The 18736-nt window shown below is 36.1% G+C and overlaps 1 protein-coding gene across 2 annotated transcripts in view; it reads left to right on the top strand.

Annotated features, from left to right (window-relative positions):
- Positions 1–18736, top strand: part of LOC150091211 (hemocytin-like) — a 1750539-nt gene that overhangs the window by 289884 nt on the left and 1441919 nt on the right. For both annotated transcript variants that reach the window (XM_090374755.1, XM_090374750.1), the window contains one exon: positions 11633–11763. In XM_090374755.1, coding sequence (XP_090230881.1) covers positions 11633–11763 — 131 coding nt within the window. The remainder of the gene's footprint in view (positions 1–11632; positions 11764–18736) is intronic.

Genomic DNA, 18736 nt, shown 5'->3' with positions numbered 1-18736 from the left:
GTGGTGTGAGTTAGTTGGAAGCAAAGGATTAACAAGATTAACAAGATCACAATCTTCTGTTCTACAGACCAGAAAGTTGTGAATAATATGACAATGACAAGAGACTCTTTCTGCAGATATAATAGGCAAAAAAATCTGAATGTCTTGTTATGGATGATTGAAATTTCCCCTTAATTGATTTAAATAAGTGAGAGGGAAACTCAGCACGGGGAACAGAATTTTTAAATAAAACCAGATGATTATTATTTGTACCAACATGTTAGAAAAAACATTAGTGAGGTAAGAATATTTTAGACCTCATCATTGCACATGCATCAGATGACTTCACAGAGCTTACAGTACAGGAACCATTAGCAGGCAGTAATCATAATCTTTGGAAGATGAAGAAAGATGATGCAGTAGTTAAAGGTAAGGCATGAGTTTTAATTTCAGAGGAGAGAACTGCGACAGTTTAAGATGCTACATGGCATCTGTGAATTGGGTAGATTGCAGGGGGAGGATGAATGTATTAGAATTATGGAATACCTTAAAGGAGAGGTTTCCAAAGTGTTGGGGGTGAACCATCTTTCCTCTAGTGGGCAGCTTGGTTTTTTGGGGGGTGCACTTGTAATTTTCATAAAGAAATTTTAACAAAATATGAAAAAAACCATTCCACTAATCCAGATACAAAGTGTTTATTTTTTTATTTATATTATTCATATTTTATTATTTTATTTTTTTGAGATTAAATGTATTGAACTATCTGTTAATTTATAAAAATACGTATATTCTTAGCTAAATTTTATGTCAAATCTATTTTTTTGTACTTATTCTAGGACTTGGTGTGGGGGTATGTGAAATTTATGAAAAGTCTTAAGGGGGCTCAAGGTAAAAAACCCCCCTACTTCGAAGCAATAGAAGAATCACAGAAGCCATTAACACGTATATAACATTAAGAAAATATAAATACAAGGAGGATGCTAAGATGGATGAACAAAATTCCTCGCTGGCTAAGAGAGCAAAGAATGGGGACAAGGAGTTTTTCATGTATGTGAATGCAAAGAAGAAAAAACAAATCAAATCAGACCCTTGTGATTGAGTGTCGGAAAGTCTTAGATAACCCAGCTGATGTTACTGATGAATTGAATAGGTACTTTGCTGTTCACAATGACTGCATTATCCTACACCAACCATTATAAACTTTTATTAAATAAAATAAATTAGATTTTTTAAGATAATAATAATAAAATAAGTAAAATGAATAGTACAATTACACTGCATAAAACTAATAAAATAAGACCTGTACCTGTCTGTACAAAGTATTCAAAGTATTCTTGTATGTAAAGGCGGTAACCAGGGTTTCTCCTATATGCTGCCGAGTCATCTAATGGCAAAGTGCCAAGGCCGGCATTTAAAAAAAAAAAAAAAAAAAAATTCTAATGAAATGTTTGAATCTTTATGTGTATATAATGTGTGTTTTATTGTATGTTGTAAGCTGTCACCTGGCATTTAACAGTCAGGGGGCAGGAGAATAAAGGCTCCCCTACCCCTGACTCCTGTCCCAAGCCACGTGGAGGCAGCCAGGTTCTATTATCAAGAGACATGTATCGAGGTTGTCACAAGGAGAACCTCAAAATAATTTAGAAAGGAAGAAGGGAAAAGGGGAGAAAGGATGAAGAAAAATGAACAGAAGAGAAGAGGAATACAGATATACTCTAGAAATATAAGCAGAAGAATATAAAAGAGAAAAGTAAGAAGACTACAAGGAACATGTAATTAAAAACTAATGCATATATACATACAATCAATTTTACCCAGTAATCATAATAAACCCAGTCATAATATCAACCATTAGGGCAGATAATAACTTAAAATCAAATTTAAAACTCCAAAAACAACAAGGCAAGAATCATACCAATAAGTAATCAAAAGACTACAAATCAATAAGATTATCTTGAAAAACTTACAACTAAAACAGCCAATCAATCAATAAAACCCCCAACGATACGATTAATGCAAGATAACAACACGTAACAAGGTAATTAATCTAATACTACTTCCAAAACCCAAGACACAATCAGAGAGCAAGTTCAAATAGACAACTTAAAATTTAACTTAACAATAAACAAGCAGTATTTTACATTTTAATAAGTGATAGTCTGAACCCAACCCCGACACCAGAAAACTGGGATCAGGGTCAAGCCAGCAAACACAAATACAGGCTGTCACAACAGAGACAAGGAGAAAACACTAATGTTGAGAATCCTCAACCAGTACTGATAGCAATTTACTAAACATCCATGATAACTTCTATAATATACAAGTTCAGCTGAAACTATCAGCACTAACAAATAGAAATTAAAACGAAAAAAAAAAAACAGGTCATAAAATCTAAAACCCTTTATGCAGAAACTCACATAAAATCATTTTAAATAAGATCAGGTTTAAACAACTATTAAAGTTATTAAGACCACAGAACCCCTACTGCCAAAGACATATGACCCAAGCTATGGGTGAAATATCCACTAAAACCCTGAGTCATCAGCTAAAAATAATTAACATGAACAATTCATCAACAGAACAAGGTAAATTAACAAAATACAGTAAACCCCCACTATTCGCGGTATCTGCATTCGCGGTTTCGCGTATTCGCGATCGCCAATTTAATATAAAATGAAACTTAAAAAAATGTGAATTTTAAAGCGCAGTGAATATTTTCCGCCATAAAAAAAACATGGGCGTGGCTAAAATTATCTTTCCCGGTCAAAACAGTGTTTAGTGGGTGGGGGAGAGGGGTGTCAAAATCGCGAGCGTGGATGTTTCTCGCTAATCCTTGTTCAGTATGTGTTATGCGCTTGTCATGGACGTTTTGGTCGTTTGCTTTTAATTTATATGCTTATAAATTGAATAAATGTATCAATTTATAAATTGATATGCTTACATAAGTGATAAATCTACCGTTTACCATTTTGCAGTGTAAAACAGACTTTTTCGAGTGTGTTAACGGAAGAAAGTAACTTTATTGTGGACAAGTTCTTTTTTACCCGTACAAAAATATGCTACGAATAACAAGGGAAATGTGAAAATATCAAAGAAGGTGATTAGCAAATAAAATTGAGTTATTAGACAAAATTTCTAATGGTGAAAGTGTCTCTTCAGTGGCAAAACATTATAAAATCAATGAGTCAACGGTACGATCAATCAAAAAATCGGAATAAAAAATCCGCCGTAGTGTCCGCGAAAACGCGCTAATTGCTTCAAAAATTTGCTCTGTAACTTGTGATGTTAAATTAGAAAAAATGGAAAAAGCTTAAAATCTGTGGACAGAAGACCGAACTCAAAATAAAATTCCTTTAAGTTCACTCATCATTCATGAAAAGGCAAAACTCCTTTATCAACACTTTAGCGAAACTGGTGATAGCACTGGCGGGATACGTTTTTTTGCTAGCAAAGGCGCTGGTTTGAAAGATTTGTTTGAAATTTCTAATAAATATTACATTTAATATTAAATTGTTTCTTATTTTCATTTCGATACCATATGCTTGCATTTCACTATGTACTGTCTACTGTACTATGTGCATATAATAAATACATAGACAAAATTTTAGACTAGTTTTTCTTATATATTTCATACTTTGGAACGGAACCCCTTTATTACTATGGGAGCCATAACTCAGTATTCGCGACATTTCTCAGGAATGTAACCCCCGTGAATAGCGGGGCTTTACTGTACAGTTAGCCAACTGAACGCAATGGTCTTCTGCAACCCACAGAGACAACAGGATGATATTTACATTATTAAAAACGTAACAATTTAAAGTAATGTAGCATACACCAATTCACCAACGAAACAAAGTGAATTAACAAAACACAATTAGCCAACAAACGAAATAGCCCTCTGCAACCCGCAGAGACAACAAAATAATATTTACATTATTAACTACATAGTAATTTTATAACCCTTAGAAGACAGTTCATGACATTATCATAATATACAGTTGGAGCCATGTAAGGTGCAGAGACTGCAAAATTCAATTTACATTATTAGCAACACAGTAATTTTAAATCCTCATAAAAGAAAATCTGTCTGTACAATAAAAATAAAATACAATAAAATAAAACAATAAAACACTGGATAAAAGTGATAAAATACTGAAGCTTTCAGTGATGTCCACCTCCTTTTTCAGCAGTGAAGTTTAATGTACAGTACATTCTTAAATATCAGCAGGCTCACGGTTCACAGTACGTATTTCTACAGGAGCACGGGCAGTATTCTCCATATGTGCACTGGAACCGAAAATGGCTCGGGAGCATGCCAGGTGAAACTGTTCATCCTGTCCAAGAACCACAGCTTTGAAGAGAGGATGAATATGGACTCCCCTGTCTCTATCAGTAGTGTTACTCTCAGAGGAGCAAATTTGCAAGCTGTCCAGCCACTTGCGGTCGAAAAATCTGTGTGACCAGCCGACGATAACAGCTTCATCAGGAGAGATTTGATGGTTCTCCTCCCAAAAATGCTCCGCCACAGCAGACCCCCCCCATAATCTGGGGTCTTTATCACGCTGATATGCTCCCTCATGTGACACTGTGTTTCACCTTTAAACTGTGTTTCACTTTAAACCAACACTGTGTTTCACCAACATAACATTCTCCACAATCCGGGCATTTTATTTCATATACGACCCCACTTACACATTCCATAGGAATGAGGTCCTTAACCTTTGACACAACTGTGTGCAACCTCTGCACTGGTAGCTGCACACAGCGTGTCTGGCAATTGTGCAATGCTCGAGTTATACACTCAGTTAAGCCCGGATAGTAGGGAATGTATGCGGTGGCAATGGATGTAAACAGCTCTACGTCTGTACCCTGCTTCTTGGATACATTTATCTATGGCCCTCTGGGGTAGCCACATGTACTGAGTTCTGCTGTGACACATTTAATTTATTCTTTTCTATCCTCTGAGGTGCTGCAATGGGACCCAGCCTTACCCAGTAATGCCCTAATGACACTGTTCTTGTCTAATGACACCGTTCTTGCCGTATTGTAATGTGTGTGTTCCCGGCACATGGGTTTCCTATACACACTGGTTTTCACTATAGGGCCCTCCCTATGCACCAACACATCAAGGAAAGGGGGGTACCCTTTACTTTCACCTCCGAGGTGAACTGAATAAACAGGGAGAAGCTATTGAGGAAACCAAGCACCTCATCCTCTCTCTCTCTCCCACTCAGAATAATTGGGAACATATCATTTCCATGTGTGCATGGGAAGAACAGACCCATCAAAAATCCTGGACTTGAGTGCCAGGATTTTTGATGGGTCTGACTTGAGCTCCAGGACCACCATAGCTAAATTTGCTATGATGGCACATTTAGTGCCATCATAGCAAATTTATGACAGCACTAAATGTGCTATCACAGAGGCCAGGATTTCTGATTGGTCTGTTCTCCCCATGTGCTCGTGGAAATGATACATTGATGATATGTTTACAATTATTCGGATAGGGAAAAAGGATAAAGTGTTTGGTTTCCTCAATAGCTTCTCCTCTTTTATTCAGTTCACCTCAGAGGTGGAAGTAGAGGGTACCCTCCCTTTCCTTGATGTGTTGGTGCATAGGGAGGGCCCTAGAGTGAAAACCAGTGTGTATAAGAAACCCAAGTGCCAGGGCCAATACACACATTACAATCCGGCACAAGAACATTGTCATTAAGGCATTACTGGGTAGGACTGGGTCCCATTGCAGCACCTCAGAGGATAGGAAAGAAGAAATTAAATGTGTCACAGCAGATCTCGGGAAATGCGGCTACCCCAGAAGGTTTGTTTGTTTGTTGTTTGGTTTTTAGGAGCATTAGCAACTAAGGCCATATTGCTCCGGGATATGCGGTGGTCATTTCCTGACCTTTCCGCATCCTCCATATTTGGTGGCGACGGGCTCGAACCCCGGTCTAATCAAGAAGCGTGTGCTATGCACTGCTGCTCCTTCCCACCTGGCTACGGAGGCGCCACCCCAGAAGGTCATAGGTAGATGTTTTATCTACATTGTTTTATTTTATTGTATTTTATTTTTATTGTTCAGTCAGGTATTTTATTTCATCAGTTTTATCTGGTGCAACTGTACTATTCATTTTGCTTATTTTATTTTAACTTTATTATTATTATCTTAACAAATCTAATTTATTTTATTTAATAAAAGTTTATAACAGATCGTGCAGTCTTTGTGAACATGAACATTGCCAACCCCAGAGGCCTATTTGAAGAATAAGTACTTTGCATTGATCTTTACTGACAAAAACCCTTCATGGCAAGAAAAGGCTCTGTGAGTATCCTGAAAATCATGAAATTAGTGATATTGAAATTTCAGGAAATTATCTATTAGAAAAGCTTTTGAGCCTAAAGGCAATTAGGACTCCTCCTGGAGCTGAAGGCATATACAGTGGATTCCGTTTATTTGGGCCACCGGTTAATCGGGGCAGCCGTTTATTTGGGACAAATCTTAAAAAACAGAACCCAATCGAGAAAATAGCCAAGGTTTATTTCGCTTAATTGGGACAAAATGCCATTTAATCGGGGCAGGAGACCGCAGCACTGGAGATTACCCTACGATTGCTTCCGACTGTACCACGTAGTTTGGTCAGATTTCTGGAGGTCATGACAATTAAACAATTAGCAGTCACCTGTTTATTGGGCTTTTGTGTTAGTAAAATCTATCATAAATTGATAATAAACTCGATCTTTTTGAATTTGCGATAATACCTACAGCTGGAATTCTGTGGGTTATTATGGTAAAATGTGTTTACACTTCTATGGGATCTTCAATCATATAAAAAAAATAATTTTCAGAATCTTCTCTTCACTCCTATTTTTAAAGCTTCGTAATTTGTTACTCCATTCTCACTTGTGTGTATTATGTTACTTGCAATTTGTGTGTGCTGTGTTTTTTTTTATTGATTGCTTATCTTTTTACTGTTTTAAATTTTAACCCCCACCCACAAATGTCAGTGAACAGAAATGTCAACTAGTTTAGTTAGTATGTACATATTACAGTACGTATTAATTATTCCGATTATCACATATATTCTTCCGAATTTCACGTATCATTTAATTTTTTAATTGGTAAGGTAATAAAGGGTAAATTAGTGGTTAATATATCTTTGGATCACACTGCCATTACTGTCATTAACAACCCTGCCAGTCTTTGTATCATCTGCAAACCTGGCTAAAGGCAAATTTCCGCACATCTATTCTACATCTGTCTTTCCTCAATTTGAATTTATGCCCCCCTTAGGTTCGTTATCTGAACAAGTGGAAGAATCCCATTAGAATTCAGCGTGCTCAATCCATTATAGGCCTTATACACCTCAATCAGATCACCTCGCAGGTGCCTAGTCTCCAGCCGCTGCAATTTGCAGAACTTAAGTCTCTCTTGGTAAGAGAATCCCTTTATTTCCCCTCACCAATCTGTTTGCCCTTCTGTACAAGCTCAAGCAAATCTACTTCCTTCCTAAAATGAGGCCTCCAGACCTGCAGGCAGTACTGAAGGCATGGCCTGACCATTGCCTTATATAAAAGGACAATCACCTCCTTTTCCCTGCTAGCAAAATTCCTGTATATCATTTACAAAACCCCCATGATCTGCCCTAGCAGCCTGTCTGCTCAGAAAACTTCATATCTGATTGCACAGTTACTCTCAGTTCTTTTTCATTTTCTACCACACTGCCATTCTACCACCTTAAGTGTAGTACCACACAGTTCGTACGTTCCTCTGAGTTTACTTCTACCCATATGCAGTACTTTGCATTTGTCAATGTTAAACTTCAGTTGCCACTTCTCAGTCCATCTTCCCAAATTTTCTAGATCCTGTTGCAGTAGCACACTACCATTACTGTCATTAACAACCCTGCCAATCTTTGTATCATCTGCAAACTTCGACACTAAGCCTGATATACCTTCAACAATATCATTGAAAAATATATAAAACAACAGTGGACCCAACACTGAACCCTGTGGGACTCCACTAATAACATTAGTCCAAGAAGAGCAGCACCCATTGATTACCACCTTCTCCCACTCAACCATCATTTTATCCATTGTAGCAACTTACCCTTAATACCATTCTGCTCCAATTTGTACAGTAGTCTTCCATGCACAGCAGTGTCAGACACTTTTGTGAAATCCAAGTATATAATATCAAAATAATTTTTTGCATCTAGTTCCTTTGTAACCACATCATAATATCCAATCATATTCGTCAGACAAGACTTTCCCTTAACAAACCCATGCTGTGTCTGAATTATTGCTGCAGTCTTGTCTAGATGATCCTGCAATGCATCCTTAACCAGTGACTCCATTATTTTACCCGGAACAGAAGTTAAACTAACTTGTCTGTAATTACTCGTGTCACCCTTCTATCTCCCTTTGTGAATTGGGGATACATTTGCACATCTCGAGTTTGTGGGGACCTCCCTTGAGTCCAAGGATGCTCTCATAATTATGGCTAAGGGTTTGCTTCGTTGCTTTGCTGCCTCCTTTAATATAACTAGATAAAGCCCATCCACCCCAGGTGCCTTTCTAATGTTTAACTTAAACCTCCACTTTGCTCTCAGTTATTACAAAATCATTAAGCACCCTGCTACAATTTGATAACCTTCTGGCATTTTCGATCCTTAATAACCCCTCATGTGTAAATGTAGATGCAAAATTCTTATTTAGTTTGTTAGCTATCTGAGCAGGATCATCAACAGTCGAACCATCATCAAGTGGTCCAATCAGATTCATCCCCTTCCTTTTAGAGTTTATATAAGTAAAGAAATCCTTGCCGTTTTTCTTAGCATCCTTTGCCAAAGATTTCTCGTAATCTGCCTTCGCCTGCCTAATCTCCTTTGTGACTTGATTACAGACTAGCTTATATCTGCCATAGCCTTCTGTGATGCGAAACAATATGAGGTTGGGAATAGCCATGAGATAAAGGCTCCATTGGAGAAGAGACAATCACCAAGTTGTGATCTGAGGTGCCTAAAGGCTCACCCACTTCAACTATGTACTTAGAAGGGTTGTTCGTGAGAAAAAGCTCAAACCTGTTGGCTGTATGGTTAGGATTGTCCCCTATTCTTGTAGGTAAATGAATTATCTGTGTAAGGTCATTAGTAATTGCAAAAGCCTCAGCATCTGAACCAGCTGGGTCAATGTGAAGAAAACGGAAGCCGGCTGGAGTTGAGAACATTAAAATTACAAAGGAAAATTACCTCAGTGTTAGGAAAGTTGGATTGTAGAAAGTCAAGTTGCAAAGAGAAGTCAAAGAGCTTAGTGGAGTTGAGATTAGTGATTAGTGGAGTTGAGAGAAAGGTAGAGACAACAGATGAATTTGACACAATGAGGTAGAGAGATTTTCAGCCAGAGAATGTCGAAAAGAGGAGATTCCAAATTACCAAGTCTCAGACAGGGAATATCGGAACAGACATACACGCAAGTACCACCTTTGAAGTGAAAGGAATCATACAGCGAATAATTTGGGCAACTGAGATGAGCAGTAGTTGAATCAGCCAATAACTGAAATTCTGTCAGAAGAAGTACATGGGGTTTGGCAGACTGCAAGTGGAAATGGACATCGTTGAGATTAGAATTGCGACCATGTATATTTGTGAAATGAATTAGGAATATGGGAGGTTTAGATCTTTTCGCAGATAAGCTTACTCTACTGATTTGTCAAATCATGATGTTTCAATAGTAAGAAAAAGTGGGTGGGACATGCTGCATGAAGTAATGAAATTTTTGGATATGGCGTACACATGGTAAGAATATACCCAGATCCTTGACATAACGTAGCCTCGACAATGCCCCCCTGCATACACACTACTTGTACTCCCTCCAGTCGCTATCTGGCAGAGTAGAGGTAGCAAGTTGATTAGACCGGGGTTCGAGCCCGTCACCACCAAATACGGAGGATGCGGAAAGGTCAGGAAATGACCACTGCATATCCCGGAGCAATATGGCCTTAGTTGCTAATGCTCCTAAAAACCAAATAACAATAACAAATAACAGGTAGCAAGATTATACATTAGCTGCTCCGGAAGCCTCCTAGAGAGTTACCAATAGGTTTGGTCCAGTTTACTAACTTGTGGCCGACCTGCGAACACCTTTTTAGAGCTCTACCCTCGAAATATAAGGAAGATTGGATTTTGCCATGATGTTCATCATAACCTCAAAAGTCATCAGTCATATTACATGATGGAAGAGACGGGGAAGGGGTGATCGGAACTTAGCTCTAGAGACTAAACATGGATTCCGCTGCTTCAAGCCTCCAATAAGCAAAGTGGTGGTATTGCACTTTCATTTGTTCTTGTCGTGGCATGTAGTTTTAATAAATTCAAGGATGAAGAACTGGACAAATTATTGGAGTGGATGGGCAAAGGGTTTTTTTTTGGCCAGTGCTTTATACCTTACTTGCATCATTTATAACCTTCTTGCATCATTTGCTATTTCTAATATTAATTCTAATACCAAACACTTTCACTCCATATATAAATTTATTAAACATCTAACATACAGCATCTTATGATAAAAAAGAAAATATGAAAACTATTTAAGAAAAATATTTTGAAATATATAAAACGTTACTGAGAATTAAAATTCATATTTGGTCAGATACACCCAAGGAGAATAGCACGATTGAAAGAGATATATTAGAATACTAAGAGAAATGGAGTTTAGAATTTAGAATAAACTGCTTTTGTATAATTTATCCAAGTATTTGTTCACGCAAATTATACATGTATTTTTTCCTTACAACCCTTTTATTAATTGAAGCTAGTAATGTGCTGTAAAGCTGTACAGTTATATTTATGAATGGTATTGCTGAGGTTTTATTGAAACTCTCTTTGTGTGATGTATTCTTCAGAGAATAAACAACTTAGTTTGCAGTCATAATGCGAATAGTTTCCTACACTACTGAATGTAGTGTAGGAAATATAAATACAGAATATAAGTACCTCAATATAAATACAGAATATAAGTATTCTTATATTGAGGTTACAGATAGGGCTGAGCAAAGGTACTTGGGGCCCGTATGCAAAAAGGGTTGAGGGTCCCATTTATTTACGTTGAGACTTTGTGATGGCTCCCTCGATGGGGGCTGGTGCAGTGCATCCAGTGCACCCTTCATTTACACTGCCTGAACCCCAGGGACTCACATCTGTTGGGTATGGGCTTGGCACTCCCAGGGTTCAAATGCTGGATATCATCATTCTTCTCTTTCTTGGTGATTCATTTCTACTACTACTCTCTCTCTCTCTCTCTCTCCCTCTCTTTGGCGCCTCCGTAGCCAGGTGGGCAGGAGCAGCAGTGCGTAGCACACCTTCTTGATTAGACCGGGGTTCGAGCCCGTGACCACCAAATATGGATGATCTGGAAAGGTCAGGGAATGACCACCGCATATCCCGGAGCAATATGGCCTTAGTTGCTAATGCTCCTAAAAACCAAAACAACAACATCTCTCCCTCTCCGGCGTACTCGGAAATTTTTTTTGTCCGGTGCAGCATAAGCCTCAGGCTTCCTTGTACCACATGGCTAATAATAATAATAATAATTACAGAGAAATCTTTGTTTTATTGTTTATTATAATTATTTTGTTTTTGTACTTGTTTACTTTTTTTAGAGCTTTGCCAAGAAAGTATTAGCGAAGATTCCCACTGCAGTTATGAAACTCCTCAGAAGAAAACAGTAGCTGATGATGCTTATAGAATGTGTAAAGCATTATGGAATCCAAAATCTGTTGGTTGCCACAATGTGAGTAACAGCTAGTCACTTGGCTAGTTTTATATAGATAATTTGAATTTTCTTTTCTTTTTCTTTTTTGAAAAGTTTGTAAACTTCCATTAAGATTATTACTATACCAGTCTTATACCACGTGAAATTAATAATATAGTTTATTAAGCTATTTGCTTAAACTACTATGCATTAAGGTGACGTTTCGGTACCCCAGGGGCTCATATCTGGTGAGTATGTGCTAATCACACCCAGGGTCCTGAGCTGGATATCATCATTCTTCTCTTTCTTGATGATTTCTCTCTCTCTCTCTCTCTCTCTCAGGGTAACTCAATTTTATTTTCCTGTGCAGCATAATCCTTGGGCTTCCTTGCACTATGTGGCTAATAATAATAATAATAATAATACCTATCATCAGACCATGCTGTTGGGGGAACAAAAAATAGAAAGGGTTACAAATGTAATTATCAATATTAAAATTACAGTTATTAATATTTTGATTAGAATTACCATCACAGTTTTGCTAATAAACAATTTCAGGTTTGAATTATTGTTACAACAGAAAGAAATTAAATTAAGTGAATCTTAGGTAAATAGAAAGAGATGAAATCCTTACCTGCTGATACAGACTCCTCTTGCTGAGGTTTTACTGAAACCTTCTTTGTCAAGAAGAGTCTGTCAGCAGTCTATTTATATTTTCCTAATATTTACTTAATTTAATATCTGGTTTCTATTGTAACAATAATTGAAACCTTGCAATGGTATTTGTAATTGGAATTGTAATAATGGCAATTGTAATCATAATATTGATAATTGTAATTGTAATATTGGTAATTATATTTGTAATATATTCAAATTTGTAACCCTTTCTAATTTTTGTTCATCCAATAGCATGGTCTGATGATGGGTATTGGTAAGATATCTGAAACATCACCTTGATGTATAGTAGTTTAGGTGAATATCTTAATAAATTATATTATTAATTTCACGTGGTATAAGAGTGGTATTAAATAGAGTAATAATTTTAATGAAAAATAGCCATACATCCTTCCCTAACTATATTTGTAAACTTCATTTATGTTAAATACTTTGGTTAAATTGACAATAGTTGTGCTATATCTTGATAGGTATAGGAAGGAAAGAATCTTCCTAGAAATATTTTTTGTTTCATGGTTCATGAGTGAAATGTTCTCTGTCTGCCTAAGTATACAATCGGACCTCTCTTTAATGAACTTCCACATAGTGAAATTTTCTATTTAGCAAACTTTTTTGATTTTCCCTTGGTCATTACATTGAAAATAGTTTCTGTATAATGAAAAAAATTTATTTAACAAACTGATTACTCAGGCATGCATTGTTCACATCTCTAGCCTTTAGGTAATAGAGCTGATGCTGTAGAAATCATGAATTAAGAGCTAAAAGGATTAAGAATTAATCCTTTCATATTTTAAGAGCTAATGGATTAATTCTGAGAGCACGAATTAAGAGCTAAAACATTCCACAATTTAGTGGTGTACGTAAAACCTATTCAACCACCTCCCCTCTACTGTACCAAGAAGTCATGCTGGTCAACTGGGGAATGTGCTTTAATCTTTGCCAATGGCAAAGATTAAAGCACATTCCCAGCATGGACGAAGGCTCTAGTCAACCTGTTTTCTACTGTAAGCACCCTATTAGAGAATTACAAGAGAGTGATTTTCCTTTATCTCTAAAATTCATCTGTTGTTTTGCAGAAATGAGTCATCCACACTTTCACTAAATGTCACCTGTGTCTTTTTTAAAGGATAGGACAAGTGGTCCCTAATTCAGTTTTATTTTAGCTGCTGTGCAAGTAACCTTACAATGTGTAAAAGGAAATCCTTGAGTGTAGTGGAAAAAGTGGAAGTGCTTAATAGTGTAGATCTGGGAGTTAAAAAAAAAAAAAGAATCGCTTTAAAATTTGGTATCCCTACCATTGGTGTATCAACCATTCTGAAAAACCGTGTTTTGATTCTCAAACTCTTTGAGGAAACGGGACCCAGTCAGAACATGCGAAATTATGCCTGTATGAAGATGTAGATAAAGCCATTTCAAGTGGGTGAAGTTGATTCAAGACAAAAACATGCCGATATATTAACAAAAGGAAAGGCTATGGAGTATGCATCTTTTCTGGGGCATAAAGCCAGTTCTGGTTTGCTGAACAAATTTAAAAAGCACCATGACTTACTTAAAAAAGTTATTTCTAGTGAAAGTGGAGTTGTAATCGAAAAAGATGGTACCCATTGAAAAGAAACAGTTTTGAAAAAAATTATGGAGGACTATGAGCCCAAAAGCACATTCAATGTTCGTGAAACAGGTCTATTTTTTAAAATGTGTGCCGAACAAGTCACTGACTTTTAAAGGTGATAATGTTTGGATGGTAAAATAGTAAGGTGAGAATTTTGGTTGGTGCAAAAATGGCTGGTAATGAAAAACTGAAGCTTTTGGTAATAGGCAAAAGTAAACAACCCTGGTGTTTCAAAGGAGTAAAGTTGTTAGAGTTGAACTACAACTAGAACAGAAAAGTCTGGTTGACAAGTGAAATTTTTGAACAGTGGATTTTAAATTTCAATATAGAGATGACAAAAGAAAACAGAAAAATTGCCTTGCCCCTCTTCACTTGGTAATTTCAAAACTTACACATGTGAAGCTTGTTTTCTTCCCCCCTGTACCTCTTCTAAACTGCGGCCAATGGACCAAGGATTTGAAAATGCACTACAGAAGGCAGATATATATTATACATACACATACTGAAAAAATTTATGAATAGAAACTGAGAATAGAAACCTGAGAATAGAAACCAACCAACCTATAGATTCTGTTATAGATTTGCAGATGTGCATATCAGAGTTGACAAAAGTGTGGAGTCAAGATGTGATGGAGACAACGATTAAGAATTGTTTCACAAAAGTAGGTTTTGCCAAAATGCTAATTATCAGTGATGAGAGGGATGAACTACTACTACATGACATTGGGCAATCTTGGAGAGCACTCCAAGTGAGAGGTTTGATCAGTGGAGAAATTGTTCTTGAAGAATTTTTAGGAGTTGATAATTATGTCATACTAGCTGAATATCCGAGTGACTCCAGCATTTTGGAGAGTATTCACAGAACCAGTGACAACATTGACAATGGGTTGGATGAAAATGAGGGCAACATTAACCCTTCCAAACGTGAAATGTTGGTAGCATTTGAAAATTTGCGTCAAGGCCTTCAGTGCGAAGAAAATATATTTGAGTGTTTAAACAAATGCAAACATTTTTATTAACTATGTACAGTAAAATCCAGTATACAACAAAAATAATATAATATTTTAAGAAATAATTCTTAAAAGTGTACTAATATATTGTGCACATCATGTAAGTAGTCATTTCTTAATATGTATGTATGTATTAATAAATTACAGTCGAACTTGGTTATAATGAGCACACAAATAATGAGATCACGGCTGTAACAAGAAAAAAGCTATAATCATTTTAATTTATGTGTATTCTCATACAGTCGCTCACTGTTATAATGAGTGTACTACACAGATATACCGTACAAATTTTGTTAACTATGCAAACATTCTTAATTGCTTGGTTAGTCGAAAAAACCAAATTCTTGGAATAGACGAAAATGAAAAGGGCAACTTAGCTTTATGACCACCTGGATTGGATTAGCGGCCAGTTTATGACCTTGTCCTTCTGGGGATGAGGCTATACAATAGTGCATTGCCCTTCCGCATGTTGCATTACTGTATTTACAGATTATCTTGTATTCACCTGAACCTTAAATTTATTTTGGGACTTCTAAGAACTTTGTATGCATTTCAGGATTTCTAAGAATGTTGAATGGATTTCGGGACTTCTAAGAACTTCGTATGCATTTCTGGACTTTTAAGAACTTTGTATGCATTTTGGGACGTTTAAGAACGTTGAATGCAGATCACTTTAACATTCAGTAAAATCAGTTAGAAAAGAACCCTTCCTTTGGAAACATGTCTACTAACAAAAGAAAGTGTTACTCGATTCGCAAAAAAGTGGAAATTATTTGTGTTAGAATGTGGTGCAGAAAATTTTGAAATGTGTAAAAAGTTTTCTGTGTCCTCTTCAAGTGTATCAACATTGTGGAAGAATAAAGATGTTTACATATCGGCCCTGGAAAAGAACATAACAAAAAAAAAAAAAAAAAAAAAAAAAAATTTAGAAATTGCGAGTTTACAGATGTCGATGAAGTATTGCTTGAATGGTTTACTACACAAAGAAATGCTGGATTTTCAATAGATGGTCTGATCTTTTGAAGGCTCAAGTGGAAAAATTTGCTAAACAATTTGGACACAAGGTATGTAACAATGGTTGGCTGGATTGATTTAAAAATCGACATAACATCGTTTATGCAAAAATTAGTGGAGAATCTCGATCTACAGATCCAATAATGGCAAATGAATGGATTGACTGTGTTTGGGCAGAAATCAGGAAAGATTTCAATGACAAAGACATCTTCAATGTTGGTGGAACAGGACTTTTTTATAATTTGACACCTGACAATACATTTAAATTCAAAGGGGAAAATGTGTTGGTGGAAAAAAATCAAAGGCTTGCTTGATGGTGCACGTATGCTCCAATATGACAGAAACTGATAAAAAAAACTGTTTGTTATCAGAAAATCCTTAAAACCTCGGTGTTTCAAAAATGTAAGGAAACTTCCTGTGGATTACACTGTGAACAAGAAAGCTTGGATGACTTCAGATATTTTTTGGCAATACATAAATGATTGGAATAAGGAGCTATTCAAAAATAAGAAAAATATTTTATTGTTAGTTGATAACTGTCCTGCACATCCCCAGATTAAAAATTTATCCAACATTATGCTAGCTTTTCTGCCTCCCAGTACAACATAAATTTTACAACCAATGGACATAGGTGTAATCAAGAGTTTGAAAGGATTTTATAAAAGATTTATAGTTCTACATATAATCAGTCAAAGAGAACAGAAACTTACTGAGTCTATATCGATATTGGATTCTATTAATTTATTGAATGATGCATGGAACAACATTACTTCGACAACCACATTGAATTGTTTCAAGAAATCGAAATTAAATTTGATAATGAAATTTCAATCATAGATGAAGATGATGGAAACAATGAAAATAATTTACCATTATTCGAATGATTGCTACTTAATAACATTGTAAGTTTTAATACAGACAACGTCGATGAATTTGTATGAGCCAATGACAACTTGTTAACTAGTGGTCTTCCTACAGAGAGTGACATTGTAGATGCTGTGTTCAACAATGACGATAACAATAATGATAAAGATGATTATTGTGATGATGACAAGTGAATCAAAATCAGTACTGATAATCTCACAAGCTCAAGGTGCAATAGATACAGTCATCAGTCAATTTTTTTGAAGGAACTGAGGCAAGTAATGAGACTTTTAACGCGTTGAGTGTTTTAAGGGAAAACTTAAGAAGTATCAAAATGAAATCTTTAAAACAAACATCAATTTTAAGATTCATAAATAAAGACTAATTGAAATCATGTTTATTAATAAATAGTATTGTTTTTAATTACAGGGAAATAAATTGTGTGTAGTATTAAGTGTATGGTTTTAAAATGACAGACAAATAAACTGTGTTTAATATTAAGTATATTGTAGTTTATACAAGCATATTAATACAAATAATATGTAGGTATATACTTATATTATTTTTTACTCTCATATTTCTTTTGCATTTTGAATCTATTTTTTTATCAAGTTATTGAGAATTTAAAAAAAATAGGAGGTAGAGCTAACTCATCACTGATATAAAGTGTTTATTGTCTAATGGCCCCAGGGGTTTCCCCATCTCCGCTATCACTGATATAGTTAGTAATGGTTATAACAAGGAAATTTTGTTGGTCCCTTGGTGCTTGTTATAACTAAGTTTGACTGTAATTGTTTTAAAATGTTAGAAAATTTTTTTATTCCAAGTTATTTCTGATTTATTTCCCATCTTTTACTGGCGCCTCCGTAGCCAGGTGGGCAGGAGCAGCAGTGCGTAGCACACGCTTCTTGATTAAACCAGGGTTCGAGCCCGTGACCACCAAATATGGAGGATGCGGAAAGGTCAGGGAATGACCACCGCATATCCCCAGAGCAATATGGCCTTAGTTGCTAATGCTCCTAAAAATCAAATAAACAACCATCTTTTACTATATTTCTGAATGTTGAATTAGTATTTTACATTGTTGAAAATGTCATATTTATAATGAAATTTCTGTTTAATGAATTTTTTCAAGTGAACGATCGATTTTGTTATATAGAGGTCTGTTTATACATAATTCTTCAAACAGGCCTCTGAGGTTGGGTATATTCATACTGTGGATTTAGTGTTTTGCACCAACCTTACGTAAAAATAAAAACACAAAGGAAACTGGACTTTTAATAACTGTGATAAATTATAATAACCTGTATTTACAATAAATTTAACTTTACGATAAACTATAGATATAAAATATTAAAATCTGCTACATTAAGAACAATAAAATGCATTAAAATATACTAAGTTAAAAGCGATAAAAAAAAAAAAAAAAAAACCATAGCTTTCAAAGGCTCCAGCCTTCTTCTTCAGCGGTATTTTCTTCTTCTGCAGTACATCTTTAAATATCAGCAGGTTCATGGTACTCATCGCGTGTTTCATTCTCACGCGTTCCGTTCTCTTGCGTTGCGGAACCGGAAGTGGCTCGAGCGGGAGTCATACGGAACCGTTCATCCCTTCTGAGGATAGTGGCCTCAAAGAGGGGATGAATCCGCGTACCTCTATCTCTATTAATGTTGATTGTAGAACAGATCCGCAAACTCTCGAGCCACTTACGGTCCCAGAACTTATGCGCCCGATCGGTGATGATAGCATCGTCCGGGGAGATCTGGTGCTGCTTCTCCCAAAAATGTTCGGCCACGGCGGATTTGCCATACTCCGCATTTCTTATTGCCTTAGTGTGTTC

This window comes from Mastigoproctus giganteus, chromosome 1, assembly GCF_048544385.1.
Source record: "Mastigoproctus giganteus isolate SK-2022 chromosome 1, ASM4854438v1, whole genome shotgun sequence".
Classification (NCBI taxonomy): Eukaryota; Metazoa; Arthropoda; class Arachnida; order Uropygi; family Thelyphonidae; genus Mastigoproctus; species Mastigoproctus giganteus.
Note: the sequence above shows the minus strand (reverse complement) of the source record. Positions and strands in the feature narration are given on the sequence as shown.